This window comes from Atheta coriaria, unplaced genomic scaffold, assembly GCF_025399875.1.
Source record: "Atheta coriaria isolate IRGN ID8LTWV9N9 unplaced genomic scaffold, Caltech_Dcor_3.1 hic_scaffold_5_pilon, whole genome shotgun sequence".
NCBI classification, from domain to species: Eukaryota; Metazoa; Arthropoda; class Insecta; order Coleoptera; family Staphylinidae; genus Dalotia; species Dalotia coriaria.
This window is the reverse complement of record NW_027045447.1, coordinates 10569464-10590094: the sequence shown is the minus strand read 5'-3', so window position 1 is coordinate 10590094 and position 20631 is coordinate 10569464. Positions and strand designations below refer to the sequence as shown.

Below are 20631 nucleotides of genomic sequence, written 5' to 3'. Positions count from 1 at the left end.
GTTTCAGATTTAAAGCTAAACTTCTATATCGACTATTTAGGTAATTATTTTCCTAACTTTGGTGACGTTTAGGCCTATTTACAATTTTAATTAAAAACTGTTTTTACATGCCAGTGGGGCCTTAATCTATAAAAGTATGTTACTGGTTTCCGATTCAGGGAATTTACAATCTACTTTCAGAATCCGAAAACAGAATATAAAATTTCAATTGTTACAGGAACCTGCATTTTGCTGGCAAAGATTTCGTCATAAAGGCAAAACATTTTCTTTTATGTCAGATATTTCATTTTCATTAAGGTGCAAAATAGGGGCCTAAGCTGGTTACTATAAACCTAAAAGTTACAAAATAATCGATGTAGAGTGAATTATCAATCATAATCCAAACAAATTTAAAATTTAACACCAATTTTCAACATAAAAAAGAGAAATCTTTTATTTTCATAACAAAATCTTTTCTTTAAAATTTTTTGTGCCCATTTCTTCATTTTGAGAAAAATATGCTCTCTCATCTAGAATTCCCTCAGGATCAAAGAATATGTGATTTACCTTTTTATTCTAGCCCTTTTACAGTTTGTCGAGATAGCCTAATTTATGAAGATTAGAAGCTAGTAATTATCTCGACTACTAAAAGAACCCAAGAATAAAAATAATTACATATTCTCTTGATCCTTGAGGAATTCTAGACAAAGATAGCATATTTTTCTCCAAAATGAAGAAATGGGCACAAAAATTTTTAAAGAAAGATTTTGTTATAAAAGGCTAAAGATTTCTCTTTTTTATGTTGAAAATTAAAGTTGGAATTTTTAATTTTCTGTTTTCGGATTATGATTGATAATTTTGTTCTATATCCCGATTATTTTGGTAAAGTTTTTGCTAGCATTAACCGTTTTAAGCCTATTTACGAGGTATAATACGCAGAGTACGTGTATCCCGTCGGAATAGTCTAATTTATGAAGATTAAAATGGTAGTTATCTCGACATCTAGAAAGGGCTAGAGAACTACATATTCTTGATCCTTGAAGAATTCTGGACAAGATGGCATCATATTGAAAACAAAAGAAATGGCACAAAAAATTTTGTCGAGAAATTCCAGTAAAATTATACACAAAATTCTTTTGAATATTAGGAGCGCAGAAAGTGCAGTAGGCTGCTGAATATCCAGTAATTTCGAATAGCTGCGTAGTTTCGTTACTAATAGACAGATGACACTAGTAATACCATTTTTAAATTAATATTGATACAATATAAAATTGATTTTGAACAATTTGGCATACTTAGCAGTGGCATTTCCAATAAAGATTAAGGGATTTATGGATTAAATAAAGGAGTAACGAAGTTGCGAGCTAAGTTCTCCGTTTGGAACAAATAAAACGATAAAAAATAAATAAAGTTTAAGGGATTTATGGATTAAAATAAAGGAGAATCGATGTGGCGAGCTAAGTTCTCCGTTTGGAACAAATAAAACGATCAAAATTTATAGTAAAAAATAAACCAATTTTATTCACAGGAAGTAGAATTGATGTATACACCTCACAAACTCCAATTCTCAACATATACAGCATTTTCAACAATACAAGTAAAGAAAATAGATAATAATATGCAATTATATAATGCTCTTTCATAACCCTAACAAAAATAAACAAAAAAGATATCAATAACAGCTTCCAAATGTTGTAAATTCAAATATTATAAATTGCCAAATATAAATATAATGTTCTTGGAACTTAAGTCCAGTTGACACATCCATCTTCAGTAATTAAAACATAATCCTCAACACGGACTCCTCCACCAGTACCACGGAACCTCTCCAGTTGGTCCCTATTGATAAACATGGTCATCTCAGAATTAGTCAATGCTTCATCCAACAACTGGAAAATATTTATGTAAACATAAATTAAATTAATTATTTTTACAGGAGCCATAAAGATTCTCATTTAGGGCACCGTACGAAGGTAGCGGTAGAAGTGACTCCCATTCAAGGCACCGTACGAAGGTAGCGTTAGAAGTTACACCCACCCACTTTTGTACACCATGCAATAAATCAAACCTATATTAGTCGTAATGTTCAAATTTACGCAGGTTGCAGGTCGAATTCTTGCATGAAACATTTACTACGTGATGGAGAATTTAATTCCGCATCTTTTGATGCTGCGCTGAAGTTATTGAGACGCCAAAATCGCGTGCAAACCCGAAAAAATACAAACATTGTACGAAAAACGGTGAGTAAATCACCATCTAATACAAATTTTCCCGGGTTGCAGGTCGAATTCCTGCATCTAGCAAATACCACCCGACGGAGAATTTAATTCCGCATCTTTTGAAACCATGCTGAAGTTATTGCGATGCCAAAATCGAGTACAAATCCGAAAAAATACAAACATTGCACGAAAAACGGTGAGTAAATTATTTTTTAACACAAATTTTCACGGGTTGCAGGTGGAATTCCTGCATCTAACAAATACCACCCGACGGAGAATTTAATTCCGCATCTTTTGATGCCACGCCGAAATTATTGACATCCTAAGATCGCGAGCAAACCCAAAAAAATACAAACATTGTACGAAAAACGGTGAGTAAATCACCTTTTAATACAAATTTTAGCGGGTTGCACGTTGAATTCCTGCATCTAACAAATACCACCCGACGAAGAATTTAATTCCGCATCTCTTGATGCCGCGCTGATATTATTACGCCCCCTAGATCGCGTGCAAACCCGAAAAAATACAAACATTCCACAAAAAACAGTGAGTAAACCACCTTTTAATGCAAATTTTTACGGGTTACAGGTCGAATTCCTGCATCAAACAAACACTACCCGACGGAGAATTTAATTCCGCATCTCTTGTTGTCACGCCGAAGCTATTGAAACGCTTAGATCGCGTGCAAACCCGAAAAAATACAAACATTGCAAAAAAACAGTGAGTAAATCACTTTTTTATGCAAATTTTCGCGAGTGCAGGTCGAATTCGTGCATCAAACAAATACCACCTGACGGAGAAGTTAATTCCGCATCTTTTGATGCCGCGCCGAAATTATTGGGACGTCAAGATCGCGTGCAAACCCGAAAAAATACAAATATTGTACGGAAAAGAGTGAGTAAATCACTTTTTTAGGCAAATTTTCGCGAGTGCAGGTCGAATTCGTGCATCAAAAAAACAACCCGACGGAGAAGTTACACTCTGCATCTTTTGATGCCGCGCCGAAATTGCTGGGACGTTAAGATCGCGCAAAACCCGAAAAATACAAATATGGTATCGAAAAAGAGTGAGTAAATACGGTTTAATAAAATTTTCGCGGGTTGCAGGTAGTTGAATTCCCGCATCAAAGAAATACTTCACCCGACGGAGAATTTAATTCCGGGATCTTTGGATGCCGCGCCGAAGCCATTGAGATGCCAAGATCGCGTGTACAATCTGAAAAAAATACAGCAATACGTAACTGGAACGAATGGTATGCTTCGTTCAGTTACGTATTGCTGCTTGTAGGCATATTTGGCTGGGCCAATTTGGCCCAAAACGCCAATGCTTGGTCCTAAATTGTAACTCTCCTCAGCTATTTTCTGCATTTCTCGTAATCTAGACCTACAGCTTCAGCAGCCGAATAATTCTCTCAACGTAATACAATACTAGGGTGACGCCAGCAGCACCAGTTGGCTACTGTGAGTTGGCTTTATTGATGAAGTCTTCCATGTCTGCGATACTTGTCCGCTCGAGTTTGTGTGACGCCCAGCGCGTTCAGTGATTAAAAACGTACATATTGCCAGCACATTGGGGATAAGTACAAAACAAACGCGGATTACACATACCACATACCAGTATTTCCTCGCGTTGCAGCTTACTCAGAACTATTGTTGAAGAAGATGAGTAAAATCTGTGAAATAAAATAACATTGTTAAGCGGAAATGCAGGAAGGTGTCAATATTTACCGCTGCGCCCTCTTTTAAACTAAAATCACAAACGACAAACGCAACACAGAATATGAAAGTTAAAATTTATACCAGGTAATAATTAAAAATAATTTTTATTCCGTAGGATATAGCGCGATAAAACTAAGCAAAAATATTTGCTACATGCGATATGAGAGCGAATTGCAACATGATAACAACCTTGTTTATACACAAACGTTGATAAATATCCATCCGCAGTGAATTATACGCATTAAATAAAAACAAGCAAAATTCTCCTAAAAATGAAAATGAAAAACCTTTCAGTGAGATGAAACAGAATTGTACTAGCAAATGGTTTATGAATTATTCTCGACCTTTCCTATTTTTCCCAATTTGAATACCATACATTTAATGCAAATTTTTTCCGAAAAGTCGCTTCAATCAGAAATAATTGGAATTGAAAAACCGACACCAAAACGGAATAGGGATGGTTTTAGGGGCTGGAGTCCCGCTGTATTGCATCTTCAAGTACAACCCTTGCGCTTTTGTAAACGAAGGAGAAAGCTTTAAACAGGATTTTGAGATCAGCGGGTACGTGACTATCTTGTATATTTTAACTTGCAGGTAGAACGCGATAAATCAAAACAACGTAAATACAAAGTAATGGAGGGACGCAGAGGTAAAACGAAAAATATATAATTAAAATTATAAACTCACCAATGCAAAACTCATGGACTCCAAGGCACAGCAAATACTGTAAATGAAAAAAATCTAGTTAAAACAAAATATTTCCTTACGGTTGAGCAATGTATATACAGCAGAAAAACAAACAATACATGCTGTTTGGTTAAAAGTTACTTACACCAGCACGATAGCTCATCCTCATGATGAATATCAAATCAACATGGGGGCGATACACTTAACCGGCATGTATGGGCTATATACGCGCAAACAGTAAATAACATTACTATAGTCGATTGATGATCAAATATAATGCGAATTTGGAAAGTAAATGTCCGGACAAACAATACGAGTCGTGTAAAATACATGTGGACCAAACAGAGACCGGCACGAAACTGGCTGCAAACTGTGCAAGCAACAACGCGACAGTATCTGATAAGAAAGCAATAGATGCGCAAAGCAGGCGGCGCGCCGATGGCACGCGACCATGTGCGCGAATTGCAATAGACGCGGTATCTGCGATATGAATTAAAGTAAAATGTGCGACAGCGCGACGATAAACGAGAATATTACGCGTAGCATCTCGCACGGCGAATGCGATAAGAAAGTTGTTTATACACAAACGTTGATAATAGATTTGTCTTCAAAACGAATACAATTCTATTTTATGATTTTTAGTTCATGCTAGTGAACTAAAATTTAAATCATGAAATTATGATTTATGATTTGACTTTTATTGAACATCGGCAATAAAAAAATTGGATTGCCCTTTTCAAATTTTCGGCGGAATGCTTAAAAGAAATTTCCGCAACAATAAGTTTAAGATATCAATTTTCCAATTGCAGGAAAACAGATACTAAGAATGATCAAAAATTTACTTAACAGTGTATCGAATACCGGAAATCAAATGCAAGTAAATACTGAAGTAAAGAAGAATATCGTCTTATTTACAATAATTATTTAAATGAGTATTCTTACCTGGTAGCACATTGATCTAACGAGTTCTCCTTAAGACAAAAATGGTTCGCACAAGACCAAAATTAACGACAATATTATTTACAATCACACGACAAGACCGGCCGGCGTCCGACGGCAACCGATCACGAATACACGCGAAAATTTAATAAACACACAAAATATTGAATTCCGAAGATTACAAACGCGAAAAATATTTAGCGAGTGACTAAACACGACAATTAACACTAAATTCAATGAAATATAACGCAATATACCGAATTTACAATGAGAAACACGAATACTCGCCGGAGCATTATTACTTGCCGCACGAAGTAAGAGATGCGTGCCGGCATCACAACTGTGCAGGTCGACTTTTACTCGCAGGAATATTTTTAGTTAAAATATGCATCGTTGCGTCATCTGGACATGCTTTCTTGTACCACCGGAAAATACATAGTGTTTCAAAATGTTTGGCGTGCATATGAGGCAGTGAGCGATTGCATATGTGTCAGTAAGTGGCCACGCATTCAAGCGGACGTGTCCGTGTGTCACACGAACACGAAAATGCACACGCAGTACCCTATCTAAACAAATAGCAATTTTTGCACATAACTCAAAACTTAAAATGTAGACGTCGCAGGAATGTACCTACTTATTCAAAATACATTAATGAAATTTTGTTATTTTAATACAAATAATCATCAACTTAGTAAATAGTTAATTAAAGTATACATTTGTCATATAATCACATATGTATTTTCTTTAAAATTGCATGAAAAAAAAACTGACGATGTCCTCGAGGCGAAACATGTTTAACTTAACAACACCATGAAATTCTAACACGTTCAAATTTAAATAAGTATATATAAATTTACAATAGATTACGTATTCGGCAAAAAAAAATTAAAATTAAATGTTCAAGTTACTGTGACGCGTTTTGAGGAAAAGGGCAAAAATACATACATTTCATAATAGTTGCAACTGTATGAATGGGAAATAATCTTCAAAAACTGGCGAAAGTCGCGCAGCACCAGCGCACAAAAAAACTACTGACAGATACTGAATTGCAAACTGAAATAAACTTTTAAAACGTATGCCGCGCCATCTATCGGTACAGGAAATAACGACGAAAGAGAAAGGGACATAACTACTCAAAACCACAAAACCACTATCGCCATCTAGTGGCGGAGACCAGAATTACCCAATTTTTGTAGAAAACTGTAATTGCGTAGTGTTTCTCCCAAACCTGTAATTTTTCGGTTGGAGAACCGGATTGACAAGCGTAAAAAAATTAATTCAACGGCAATGAAAACATAGTATGAACAACAAAAAATGAAATTTATAAGAAAGAAAACTTAATTACCTTAATTTCAAAGTGTGTTTTGACCATTTTACCATTTTTACCTTTTGACCTGGTTAAGCCCTAAAACAAACAAAAAAGAAACAAATCAGACAAAACATGCAAAAACATTCAAATTCCTTGTATTAACTCAAACAAGGTCCTCTGATAATCAGATCATCCATTAACAGCTGGTTGATGTTTAAATGAAGCCTTGAAGTGATAAATTCAACTTACCTGGATCAAATGATGATGCTACATCTTCAAAATCGGCGTATATAATCGTGTGCACAATGTTCGTTTCGCGCAATCGTGATAATAACATCTATTTTGAGCTAATCAATATATAAAACGAATAAATTACAGTACTAATACTTTAGTTTAACGAAAAACTAAGTGCAAACAGCGTTGTTTATATTGTAAGAACGCAAAATTATAAATAAAACAACGAGCGACGTGCTCCCCGCAACAGACAATGTGCTGACAATTCCACGCACAGTGTTGCCAACTTGGATTTTGAAAAAGGCTCTCTTCTTTGACGAGTCTCATATTAGACTTAACAGATATAACCTAGAAAAATGAAATTTCTACAGTACCAGATTCTGTGGGTGCTGTAGACATAATAAAAACGCACAGAAGATTTGAAATTATCATAGGTAATACCAGTATAATATACAATGTCTAATGATAAAGGTACGCTTCCTACGTTTCCTAGTATAATGATCCATTAAATTGTAATAAGGAAAACATATGGATAAGAATTATTTTGTGATGTATGAATTTTGTGAATTATGAAATAATTTTAAGAAATTTGTATGCTAATCTTAGAGCTACTTTAATTGTGTACACACCTTTACAGGTAAAATGTTGATGCAAGACCAACCAGACACAAATAAGCTATCAAAGAAGGAGCGTAGAAAGGCCAAGGTGGCAGAGAAGGGTACCATTAATAACACAGATCATAATAAGAAAAATACAGTTGAACCTAATGCTAAAGCTGATCATGCTACAGATCAAATTCAAGTAAAGCAAGAATCAGTGCCGCAGGAAATTAATGCTCCACCTGTTTCCACAGATGCCCCTCATGAAGGTATTGCATAATAAAATTACTTTACAACTTTATTTTAATTAATATTTCAGGCCAAAAATCAAAAGCGCAACTACGTGCGGAACGGCGTGAAAAGCAGGAACAGCAACGCCTGGCAAAACAAAATAATAAAGAAACAGTTGCCCCTAAACCAGTCATGCCTAAATCCACAAAAAAGTTGGATGATGTAAAACAAAAGTCAGTTGATGTAAAACCCAAAACTTTGCGGAAGGTTGTAGAGAAAATTGATTCTGCCAAAAAGCGGCATAGAGTTCAGTTATTTAGTCATTTGGAAAAAAGCGTATTCAAGCCTTTAACAGTTCACCAGGCAATTCATCCAGCTATTATACAATTAGGCGCCCAATATGCGGCAAAAACAATCCTTGGTTCAGATGCCCGATGCTTAGCTTTATTGTGTGCTTTAAAGCACCTTATTAATGATTTTCAAACTCCTGTCAATCAAGAACTGTGTAGAGCATTTGAAGCCCACCTGCATAGTAATGTCGAACATTTACAATTGTGTCGCCCGTTTGCCGTTTCAATGACAAACGCATTACGCTATTTCAAGCTGCACTTAGCGCAAATCAAAACGTCCATGACAGACTCTGAAAAGAAGGATGAAATGCAGACCACAATTGATTCCTATGTAGAAGATGAAATCGACAAAGCTGTAGTGGCAATCAGCGCGAAAGTTTGCGAAAAAATCAATGATAACGACGTCATTTTAACCTACGGCCATTCGTCGCTAGTGAATAAAATTCTAATTGATGCAAAAGAAAAGGGCAGAAATTTTAAAGTGATTATTGTTGACGCGAGACCACTACTCGAAGGCCGCCGAACTTTAACCAAGCTAACAAACGCGGGCATAGAGTGCACGTATATTCTAATCACAGCTATCAACTTCATCATTAAGCAGGCTACGAAAGTCATTTTCGGAGCACATGCATTATTAAATAACGGATATGTTATGGCACGTGCTGGTACAGCTCTAGTTGCACTCATTGCAAAAACGCATATGAAACCCGTATTGGTCTGCTGCGAGACATCAAAGTTTTCCGAACGTGCCCAAACCGACAGCTTTGTATATAATGAGATTGGTAAGAATTCTTTTGCTATTTGTCGTTGTTTTAAGTGAAGATAATTATGTTGCAGGTGATCCCAATGAGTTAATGCCGATTAAGGATAAATTCGGATATTTGAATGCCTTGAACTTAATGTATGATGTAACTCCACCCAAGTACGTCACTGGCGTTGCCACCGAATTGGGCATTTTGCCTTGTACTAGTGTCCCCGTTATTCTACGTCTAAAGCCTACGGAATAGGTAATACATTAATGGAGATAAGTATTAATAAAGACATGTTTGTATTGCTAAAACTTAATCGTCCTCATCATCACTGGTTTCTTCTTCGGCTTCTTGGAGCCACTTGACGAACGGCACAACTTTTGAGTAAATTGATACAGAGTTGTCTAAATTGCTGAACCATGAACTAATGACATCTTCGCTCAAGAAATCTTTGTCATACAGCCAATTCAACACTTTAACAATACACGAACTTAGTTCGTTGTTGGCAATTGCAACATCCTACGATTTTACGAATAAAAAACTAATTTTTCAAATTATATTCTACACCTACCTGAACAGCTTGTAGGCAATCGTTCATGGAGTCGTCATCTCGAATGTAGTTCTTGAGGATTGGCGAGAAGTATGCTAAACAACGAGACAAAGCTTGCAAATATTGCGATCCATCCTGCAGTTGAAAGGGCAAACTTAAAATAGCCTTGCAGACGAAGTAGTTTACCTAGAAAATAATTTTGTAATAGATTGCAAACTAATGGCAAATTGTTAAACCTCTTTAAGTGAAACGTTATAGGCATAGCGCGACGAGTTAATTTCGAGAATTAAGTTATGGCATTGCAATTTGTCCTCGATACCCCTTTCCAAACTATCCATAACTTCAGAAAAGAACACTACAAGAGGAAGGCACCGTCAGTTTCAATTAACGCCAATTTAAATATCCCAAGAAAGATAGTTCAGATAAATAATACTCACTCTTGGTATCATCTGGTACTGGTGACGTGGTGTACGATTCATCCTCGGAATCCGATGTTTCAAAGCCATCGAATGGATCCGCACATATTTTTGGTAAGGGCACCCTATCAACTTCTTGGCTGTCACAATAAATCTTGTTTTTCAATTTTGACTTGGAGGATAAAATAGAATCTTTGCCGATTATGCAGTTGTAAATTTCAGAGGCCTGGTCAACTTTAACGTTTGAGAAGACAATCGAATTTTTCAGCGATACATCCTCGCCAATTTTAACATTATCGCCAAGAATGCAGTTCACCAGGGTAGCAGTTGATGATACAAGGCACTTTTCCCCTTTCACAATGCTTTTTCCAAAAGTTATTGGCCTAGAAATTATCAAAAATACAATTATTTGATAATAATTTCAATTTTGAGAACTCACGCTTGCGTCTTGAATGTTATGGGGTAAAACCATCCGGCAATCACTTCCCAACTAGAAAATACACGATTATTTACAAAACAAACATTTATGGAATTAAATTATATTCACCTAATACTTTGATACATATCCCAGCTTGTTATGGCTGCTCCCATTTGGCCATCAGAGAGCACATGGCAGTAAATGGTGCTATCATCAACCTCATCCACCATCATAATACCCCTAATAAAATCCCACCTTGTTTGGTAGTCGAAATTATCAGCAAAAAGTGGAAGAACATTTGGTCCACAAATAGATATATGTGTATCTCTGGGATTGTACCAAATTTTCACTTCTGCATGTTCCAGGAACATTTCTAATGGAAGTTTTATTTTATTTTCCTCATAATTTGCAAGCCTTCTGTGAAGCAGTACTTGTTTAGTGTCATTTGTGACAATTAAAGTTTCCTCCATAGAGCAGAGACCATTCTGTTCTAAGCCTGTTTCTTGCATTACTAAAGTCATTGTGGCTCCTTTGTCTTTTTTTAAAGTTGCACTATGATTATACATAATTTAATGGTATATTAGAAAATATAACCAAATACATACATGTGTTCCTGTAGAATTGGTAGTAACTTCATATTTGATATGACTCCAGGCTCAACCAACACAAAATTGCCACGAATTACACCTTTAGCATAAATATCTCTCAAGCAATCTCCCAGTGAAGTACAACTTTCTGATATTAATATATGAACATCCATAACATTGGCCCAAATAGCAGTTTTCTTTGCATTGCTATAGAAATTTATACATTTCAATTAAAGTAAGAGCAATGTATAAAGGTTTATTACCTGATATATTCTTTGATTGCATCACTATGAGTACAGCAGAATATAAATGTTTCATCAACACCACCTGAGGCTAAAAACTCCAAGGTGTAATCAAGAATTGGTTTATTGACAAGTGGTAATAGGACCTAAAATTAAAATAGTTATTTACTTTGGAAGTACATATATAGCAGAACATAAGATGTACTCACAAATGGGGTATTTTTAGTAACTAAATCAAACTCCTCACTGAAGTCATCTGCGATTAAAACAGCTTGGACAATGTCGTCCTTTTTCAGAAGCTCCTTGTTCTTGGACATTGTTATTTTTACTTTAAAAATTCACTAAGAGCCAGAAGTTATAAACATACGCCTGCCACTGTCACGCCACTCTAGCATACTCGACTGCGTAGGTTAGGTACATAAAATTGTCGAAGACTATTCTAGCGGGACATTGAACGCAGATTTTGAAAAATTATATCTAGCACATTATATTATTCTTTTTTTGCCAAATTACTTCTAATAAACACAATTTATATTGTCTACTATGTTTGAAGTTTGTTTGATTTTTTTTGTACATCCTATAAATATATTCTTCATTAATTGATTCCAAATATTTTTATTTTCCTTCGAAAATTGTGGGCCACTTTGGAGCTATGTACTTAAACAATGTACAATGTATATCAACAATGTAGAACATGAATGGGTTTTGTGGGTCAATAATAAATTTAATTACATTATTCACTTTTTGGAAATAAAACTACACAGATTAAAATTAATGTTGAATAAGAATTTCTAACATTATAAGAAATGTTTGGATATTATAAGAAAAGAATAAAATATCCGAATACATGTAAGTAGAGTCCTCTAGAAGGTTTCTTTTAAATTATAACAAGTTGTACCCACGCAATGCTTTATTCAACTTATCCCACCTGACTTCTTGACTCTCTCAGGTAAGCGCGGTAGGCATAATCACAAGATGATGGCGAAGAACACCTGCGCCGGCGGTCAGTAGCGTTGGAAATGAAATGAAAGTCAAAAAGTGAAGGTGTCACTTTAAATATTGATGTTTTTCCATCCTACGCATACGTCTAATCGAAATGTTTGTTTGTATTGACCGTTGATGATCATACGCCATCAAAATGGGTACTGAAAAGGTAAAATTTATTAATTTATTAAGAAAAGAATGGATTTAAATTGTTTATACTTCTAACCTGGGCGATATTTTAGATGCTATTTCGTCTCGAACAGCCTCACGGCCCTGGCGATATCTATATTGCTTGGCAAAACGGCGCCGGTAACTTTTTGGCCACCACCGGCGTCGATTCGGTGGTAAACATTTTTGACCGCTACGGGAATACTCTGGAAACAATCAGGCTACCAAGGTTTGAAATAAAATTAATAATCTTTTAATTATTATTAATATCTACTAATTAATAGCTTGTGTGCCGGTTTTGCGTGGGATTCTGATGGCGATGTACTGGGAGTAATAAGCCAATCTCCGCAATTAGTATTGTGGGATGCTAATACTAAGAAGAAACAAAATGTAGACATTGGATTAAGAGACATTCTCACATGCATTCTGTGGGCAAAAGCAATTCCTGTATTGGCTGTTGGAACTGTAAAGGGCAATGTATCCATTTACAATCACGCTACCTCAAAGTAAGATAATAATCATTACATAATTATTTTGATTTTAAATTGTTTTTTCCTTAAAGGCGAATACCGATAATAGCAAAACATACAAAAAAGATAACATGCGGTGGATGGAACAAAGATAATCTTCTAGCTCTGGGATCAGAGGATAAAACTATATCTATTAGTAACATAGAAGGCGACACTTTGCGCGTGATTGCTCTTAGAGCCGAACCATCAGATGTGCAATTCTCCGAAATGAAATTAGATGAACGTGCAGGCGGTGAAAATACAGTTAGCATGGTGGTTGGAAAACGCACTTTATATTTATACCATCTAATGGATCCTGAAAACCCCATTGAACTAGCATTTCAGCAACACTACGGCTCAATTGTTTCATACAAATGGTTTGGTGATGGATACATTCTGATAGGGTTTTCTGGTGGTTACTTTATTGCCATTTCTACGCACATCAAAGAAGTTGGACAGGAACTTTTTCAAGTCCGCAATCACAAAATCAATTTATCTGATATTGCGCTGTGTACAGCCGCAGGAAAGGTTGCATCTGCTGGCGATAACACGTAAGTTATCAATGACTTTAATTACCAATAATGAATTATCATATATATTTTAGTGTAAAAATACATGATACGTCTAATTTACAAGAGACTTTGAGTGTGTTGACACTTAGTCAAGAAATCGGTATTGATAGGGTTGCATGGAGTACCGATGGGCAACTTTTGGGTGTATGCACCCGAAATGGATCAGTTGTAGTGTATGTAGCGGATATGCCCACATTAATGGCCGTGTGTGGACCACGCATTGCCATTCAATCGAATTTAGTAGAAATTAGTTTGTACAAATACGCAGGAGATAAAGCAAGCAAAAGATATGACTTTATATTCTACAGTTTATTAATATTGGTTAAATTTTAGGGTAAACCCATATCACTTGCTCTCGAAATTGAACCTCAAGTGATTGCAGTTGGTCCTTTCCACTTTGCATCCGGTATGAATAATAGAATCTGGTACTATGACTTACATCAACTTGATCAAAACACCTACGATCCAGCTACACCATTAATAAGTACACGACAATATTTGGGACATGTGGAAAGCATAAAATTAAACGCCGAATACGTGTCAGTCATGTACGAAGGAAAGATTCAATTGCACATGGTACAACTTTCAAATTCACAAATTATGATCACCCGTTTGATTTTTATATATTTTGCAGATTGAAAGCGGTGAGGTTGAAAACGAAGATAGAGAAAGTATAATATTTCCCGATAACAATGTCCAGAATGTAACCATAACATCACATTTGCTGACGAATGAATTCTTAATCTACACCACTGATAGTGGACAGATTATTTACTTTTGTCTCGAGGAATGGGCAGTCGCCAATCACTACCGGCATCAAGTTGGCATACAGAATATCTATGCGGATCCAGCGGGCAGTCGTTTAGTATTCTTCGATGTCAAGACACAGGGTTTTCTTTATAATGCTGTCAATAATGAAACACTGGAGATTCCCGACTTGCCCAATAAAATATGTGGTGTGACTTGGGATAGCAATTTCAACGACCGTAACACATTTGTCGTTTACGATGAAAATCAAATTTGTACGTACCTCTATGTGACATTCTCTGTCTATGGTTCATCGATTCAGAAGATTGGTGTGACTACATTGGCGACGAAGCAAACGCCTCTGATCATGTTTGCGGGCGAAGTATTATCAGCAACGGCGGGTGGACAATTAACACAGATTAATCTTGTCACACACGATGTTGCTCAGGTGCCAGGCAACGACAAAGATCGAAGTCTTTTAGAGAATAATTTCAATAAACAACTAGACTTGCATCGGTTTCGAAATGCATGGGCCACAGCTATATCCCTGGGTTCTAAAGAGTTATGGAAGAAATTAGCACGCAAGGCTATAGTCAATTTAGAAATTGATCTGGCAATGAGAGTTTACAAACAGCTGGAAGATGTTGCAATGGTACAATCACTGGAAGAACTTACAGATGTAGAAGATCAAAAATTAATTGCAGGATATGTTGCCATGTATTTGGGCGATTATGATCAGGCCCAGAGTTGTTTCCTGAAGAGTAGCAATCCAGTTGAAGCACTAGAAATGAGACGTGATCTTTTACAATGGGATCAAGCTTTACAACTGGCAAAGAAGATGGCTCCTGAACAAATTGCGCACATTTCAAAAGAATATGCACAACAACTTGAATTCACGTAAGTTTATTCTGTTTTTATTAATGTAGACATTAATTCGATTTGTATTTTTAGTGGAAATTATTCAGAGGCATATTTACATTATGAAAAAGGATTACAAACTGAATCTTTAAATCCGGAACATATAATCACATGTAAATCCGGTATAGCACGAACATCAATCCGTACAGGCAATTTTAAACATGGTATTGCAATTGCAAAAGAAGTGAATACCAAACAATTATACCGCGAATGTGCAGATATACTTGAATCAAAGAAACAACTTGCAGATGCAGCTGTTTTCTATGAGAATGCTGTGCTATATGATCGTGCTGCACTTGGATACATAAAACTAAAGAATTGGTCAAAAGTTGCCCAACTCCTGCCTAATATTACATCCAACAAAATTCATATTCAATACGCGAAAGCAAAAGAAACCGAAGGAAAGTATCAAGAAGCTGCTGAAGCGTATTACAACGCTAAAGATTTTGACTCCGTCATTCGTCTGCAGCTGGATTATTTAAACAATCCAGAAGTGGCAATCGAACTCGTGCAGGAAACAAAAAGCATTGAAGGAGCCAAATTGATCGCACGCTTTTTCAACGTCTTAATGATTTCCCCACTGCAATTCGTTTCTTAGTATTATCTAAATGTCATGACGAAGCGTTTGAACTAGCACGTAAACATTCCAAACTACAACTATACGGAGAAATTCTCCTCAACAGCTTGGACCCGGATGAAATAAAACCAGAATACTTCAATAGTTTGGCGTTGTACTTCGAACAAGAACGGAATTATTTATATGCGGGAAAGTATTGGTTTCATGCAAAAGAATATAACAAAGCAATGAAGCTTTTGTTGCGTGTAGCCAAGTCGAATTCCGAAGAGAATGAAGCATTGAGTACAGCCATAGATGTGGTAGCGTCTTCAAATGACGAATCTTTGGCTAATCAACTGATTGAATATCTTCTGGGCGAAGTTGATGGGGTTCCCAAGGATCCTAAGTATTTATTCCGATTGTACATGGCTCGCAAACAGTTTCGAGAAGCATCAAAATCAGCAATAATCATTGCAAATGAAGAGCAGATAAATGGAAATTATCGTAACGCTCATGATGTATTGTTTGGAATGTACCAAGAATTGAAGCATAATGGAATTAAAGTGCCACAGGAAATGTACTCGAGCCTAATGCTCTTGCATAGCTATATTTTAGTTCGGTTGCATGTTAAGCGCAGTGATCATTTGAAAGGCGCCCGAATGTTAATCAGAGTTGCTAATAATATTTCAAAATTTCCATCACGTAAATATGATTATAATAGCTTTTATAGTTGAATATAAACCAATGTTATTTTGTAGATATTGTTCCTATATTAACATCCGCTGTAATCGAATGTCACCGTGCTGGATTGAAGCAAGCTGCTCACAGGTACGCAACACTTTTAATGAAGCCTGAGTATAGGAAGAAGATTGACTCAAAATACGCAAAGAAAATTGAGGCGGTTGTTAGGAAACCTCCTAGAATTACAAAGGACGGTGATTCGATGGAGGATCCGCTTGAAGATTTAACGCCTTGTCCGTTCTGTGGAAATGAATTGCAAGAAAGTGAAGTGAACTGTAACGTGTGCAAGAATCATATTCCATTCTGCATTGTTACCGTAAGTATTTACTTGCGCATCTTATAATAATTCTAAAAATACATGAAATTTTTATTTAAACTTTAGAGGCATATATTAAGTACGGACCTAACTGCATGTCCTGAATGTGATTTTCCCGCCATTCTATCAGAATTCGTCAAGTACGTATCGCTTTTGTTTTTGACAAACAAATTAATTACATATTTATTTGCTTTTAGGATATTGGAGTCTGAAGAGTCGTGTCCAATGTGCACCGAGAAAGTTGATGCTCGACGTTTGCAAAATATTCAGAACTTTAAAACTTATTTAAATTTTGAATAATTTATACATGTATCTGTGTTTATGCACTCCGTCCATTGCAGTGATCTCTTTAAATAGTTATTAGTAACTTAATATATTTATTCTGCAATTTATTAAATAAACAACAATATCTATAATTGCTATGCTATTTATTCTACACCTGAAAAGTGTTAAAATTGCAAAATTGAGAAACTTCTCGCGGCAAATTGTTTTGTACCTCGCAGGAGTACGAGTAGAAACCAGCCAGGACTTTAGAGGATTCAAGAATCTGCTAAAACTGAAACCTTATAAGCTCAAATTGCTGTTGCAGAAGTGTAACAAGTATCTAATAGATGGTGCGCAGTGTCGCTTTCGTTGATTTTCTGAGTGTTCTTAAAGACCGATTGTGATGAAAGATGGCAGGACCCATCTCTAAATCACTCTAAAACACTCACTCACCAACGAATTAATAACTTAAATAGTACTTGAGCAAAAAAAAAATAGTAAAAGTAACTCGTCGGGTAAAATTCTGTCCAATATAGTGTTGCTAACTAATCAAAGATTAGATTTGACTATAATATGATATTAATTTTATTATTCAACCTATAATAAAACATATTTTTATAGTGGAAACATAGATAATCCTCAAAGTAATAAAACCCATAAAACTGATCAATTGCGATTTAAATTTAAAACTTGACCACAAAAAGATATTACCTCCTATGGTCGATTAAGTAATAAAAATCATTTCGTAAAAACGTTATTTTGCATTTACTACGGCAACAGACGCGACCAAAAACATCAGCGGTGCCGATTTTTGTTGCTGCAAAGCGAGTGCGCATCGAACACACGGTCGTATCAGGTTTTATTTATTGTTAAGCCCCTAATGGCAATAACGCTTTGTGAGCACCCCGGCGCATAAACTGAATACGAACGGGATTAAGGTCGTTACATTATACGTTGCGTGGATTTATTTTATGCCCACCAATATCATTGGGGCCTCCAAGTCTGGATATTTTTTATTTGAACATTTGCTCCAAAAAACAAATGATTGAATTGTCATTATATTCAATTTCTCATCAAATATATATTTAAGCCAAACGTACTAAAGGTAGATTAGAATAATATTCCTATGATTTTGCATTGAGTCAAACATTTGTGGTGTCGTTTAATTTTACGCCGAAGTCAGAAACAACCTCAAAATGATCAAAATAATCTCAAAATCTGAAGTAACCAAAAGCGAAACAATTTTTTTTGATCTTTTCGTACAAAATGTTGAATACGAAAACTAAACAAATACAACTTAAGCTGTATAATGTTTAAATTACAACCAACGAAAGTGTTTTGTAACGTTTGTTGGCAAAACATCCGAGAGTACGAGTATGTTTACGCTAAAGCTTAATTTTGTGCTTCGGCAGACGTATATTTACAACTTGCTAATTTATGTGATAATATTTGCTTGAAAATAGTATCAACGTTTCCATTTGGGTCGTGCGGTCGCCACGGACAGTACCCAAAAGGCCAAGATTAAGATGTGCATGCTCACTAATATTTAATGATAAGATATGGACCCAGTGCCTTCTCGGGGACTTGCAATACCCCAATTTCCAGAAAGGGTCCTCGCCATCGGTGCGTTGGACTTTAAAGTCAAACAGTAATTTGTATACATTAGTAGTTGGACCAGGAAAGATAGTGTCGCAATGGCGCACACCAATACACGCGTCCGCGATAATATAATCCCAAGTATAAATTCTGATTTAGTTCGACTACGTTCCGGCGATGACATTACTCGATGATGAATGCGAAAAGAGAGTCGCCACGTAGCCAAAGGTGTGTGCTTCGGCAGCGCTGCACGGGGTCAGTCCCTTGACGGCTTCCTCTAATGGCTGCGACGGGACGGGCATCGAAAAGCCAGGACGAGCGGCCGATGCCAAGCCAAGACCGACAGATTACACCGTCGGGATTCAAACTCGAAACTTCCTAATGCCGCGTGATTTTCTCCGCCGACGTCGCACACACTCGCACGGGATGCCGACGCCTCAGGCCACTTACGAACATAAATACGTTATGCATCCGCCATTCGTTGTCGATGTATATGGACGTCTTAAAAGTTAAAACTTTATAGGGATCGGGAATTAGTTCGATACCTTGGCCGCCTGCGCCTCCAGCACGAAAGGGTCTGGGTGGAATTCCTCTGGGTGCTGTAGAAATCGTCTTTGCGGTTGCATAATGTAAAGAAATCAGATTTATCGCCTGTTACTGCTAACACTTTAGAGGGTGAACTGTGATACGGGTAAAAGCATGAAGGTAACTTTTTCCGGAATTTTACTGAAGATGGGCGACGAAGTGAAAGAAACAACACGGAATTTTACTTTGTAGTTTTATTTACAACTTGAAATGAAAAAAAAAACGGGAAACGAAATGTGCTTTGGCAATGCGGGCACATATTCCGCGTCAGACGCGATGTTAATTACTTTTATATTAGTTTATTCAGTCGCGAATTAAACAAAAACTAACTTTGTGTTTTATACAGTCCAAGCGGCAAGAGCACACGCATTAGCGCTCGGTACACGTAATTGAAAATAATTTGATTTGCTGCTGCGTTTTATATCATTTGGGAATGCAACGTCAACCGCAAAACATAATGCGCGCGCCGGGATCTAACTGTACTAATACATTACTATTATTGTATTTTGCGTCCGAATTTAATTTAAATAGTGAGTTTTATGTTTTGGACATGCCTGCGAATACAATTAGCTTCACTTATTTTGTTTGCATGAAATGTCTTTGTTTTTCAAAATCAAATTATTTTAAAATTAGATTTCATTTTGTTTTTAAATAAATTTATAGTAAAAAAATAATTTAAACTCAATTTTTTAAATTTTTAACGCAAACAACACAACATATCCTCAATTGTGAATTTTTTTTTAATTTAGGATGAAAAATGGCACATCTCGCAATATAAAGGCCGAGATTATGAACAATAATTGCATTTCGTAATTCTGTCGAGTGTTACTAATGTAAGTGCGACTGGTTAATAGGATCGCCACGTGAGCTGTCGGTATCAGTGGTGGCCGCAGCGGTCACGTGCCGACTGCCTAGCTATCACTATCAGATATCTCGCATATAAAATCATATCCATTTGCGAACCCACAGCCGCATTGATAGCGACGGCCGGTCGTGGCAGTTTAGCGCGGCGTGCGTGTACGGTCACGTTTGCATTTCGAATTCGGCCGAATAGAAATCGTCGCCCTGCGTTGCACACGCTTCAACGATCCATTCTCTCGCATTAAGTGCATTTATTGTTTATGTTTATATAAACGCATTTTACAACCCCAAATTTTATTACACGACCACATTCATGGAAATATCATTTTCTACAAAATCCTGACTCACAGGATCTAATTACTGAAGTCTTTTGAAGCGCTTAATTGACTTAAAGAAATATGACGTTTAAATTTTACGTTTCTACTTCTTGGGGTAGAATTTGTAAAAAATTGAATTAGGGTAAGAAAAACGACTTAACCATCAGAATTACATGCACATGTTTTCTGTCATTTAATACTTTTTTTGCAAATCGGTTTATTCCGAGTCATGTTATGTTGATCCCACTAATGTCGAGATATTCAGGCGTT

General features: G+C 36.3%; 3 protein-coding genes across 5 annotated transcripts; 2 read left to right on the top strand and 1 right to left on the bottom strand.

Annotated features, from left to right (window-relative positions):
* The first annotated feature begins 7352 nt into the window (after positions 1-7352).
* On the top strand, positions 7353-9568 carry eIF2Bdelta (eukaryotic translation initiation factor 2B subunit delta). 3 transcript variants are annotated; one of them, XM_065302020.1, is made up of 4 exons: positions 7353-7519; positions 7723-7953; positions 8004-9047; positions 9103-9568. In XM_065302020.1, the coding sequence occupies exons 2-4, from the start codon at positions 7728-7730 to the stop codon at positions 9270-9272; spliced, it is 1440 nt and encodes a 479-aa protein (XP_065158092.1). In that variant the 5' UTR covers positions 7353-7519; positions 7723-7727; the 3' UTR covers positions 9273-9568. The 3 variants fall into 3 exon arrangements, with proteins under 3 accessions (XP_065158092.1, XP_065158093.1, XP_065158091.1); XM_065302021.1 differs by having other exon boundaries at positions 7353-7636; XM_065302019.1 differs by having other exon boundaries at positions 7353-7556; positions 9103-9325.
* Positions 9297-11653, bottom strand: eIF2Bepsilon (eukaryotic translation initiation factor 2B subunit epsilon). Its single transcript, XM_065302017.1, has 9 exons — positions 11437-11653; positions 11249-11373; positions 11004-11192; positions 10528-10950; positions 10420-10470; positions 10002-10363; positions 9801-9919; positions 9586-9750; positions 9297-9533 (listed from the first exon to the last, which is right to left on the bottom strand). Exons 1-9 carry the CDS (start codon positions 11542-11544, stop codon positions 9327-9329), a joined length of 1749 nt encoding a protein of 582 aa, XP_065158089.1. The 5' UTR covers positions 11545-11653; the 3' UTR covers positions 9297-9326.
* A 497-nt stretch (positions 11654-12150) lies between these two features.
* On the top strand, positions 12151-17154 carry Oseg6 (intraflagellar transport protein Oseg6). The gene is given in 11 exon segments (XM_065302016.1): positions 12151-12380; positions 12454-12608; positions 12664-12885; positions 12942-13439; positions 13493-13736; positions 13794-14036; positions 14095-15104; positions 15159-15679; positions 15682-16383; positions 16440-16878; positions 16936-17154. Coding segments are annotated over 10 exon segments (3936 nt in total). The 5' UTR covers positions 12151-12365; the 3' UTR covers positions 16766-16878; positions 16936-17154.
* The last annotated feature ends 3477 nt before the right edge of the window (positions 17155-20631 follow it).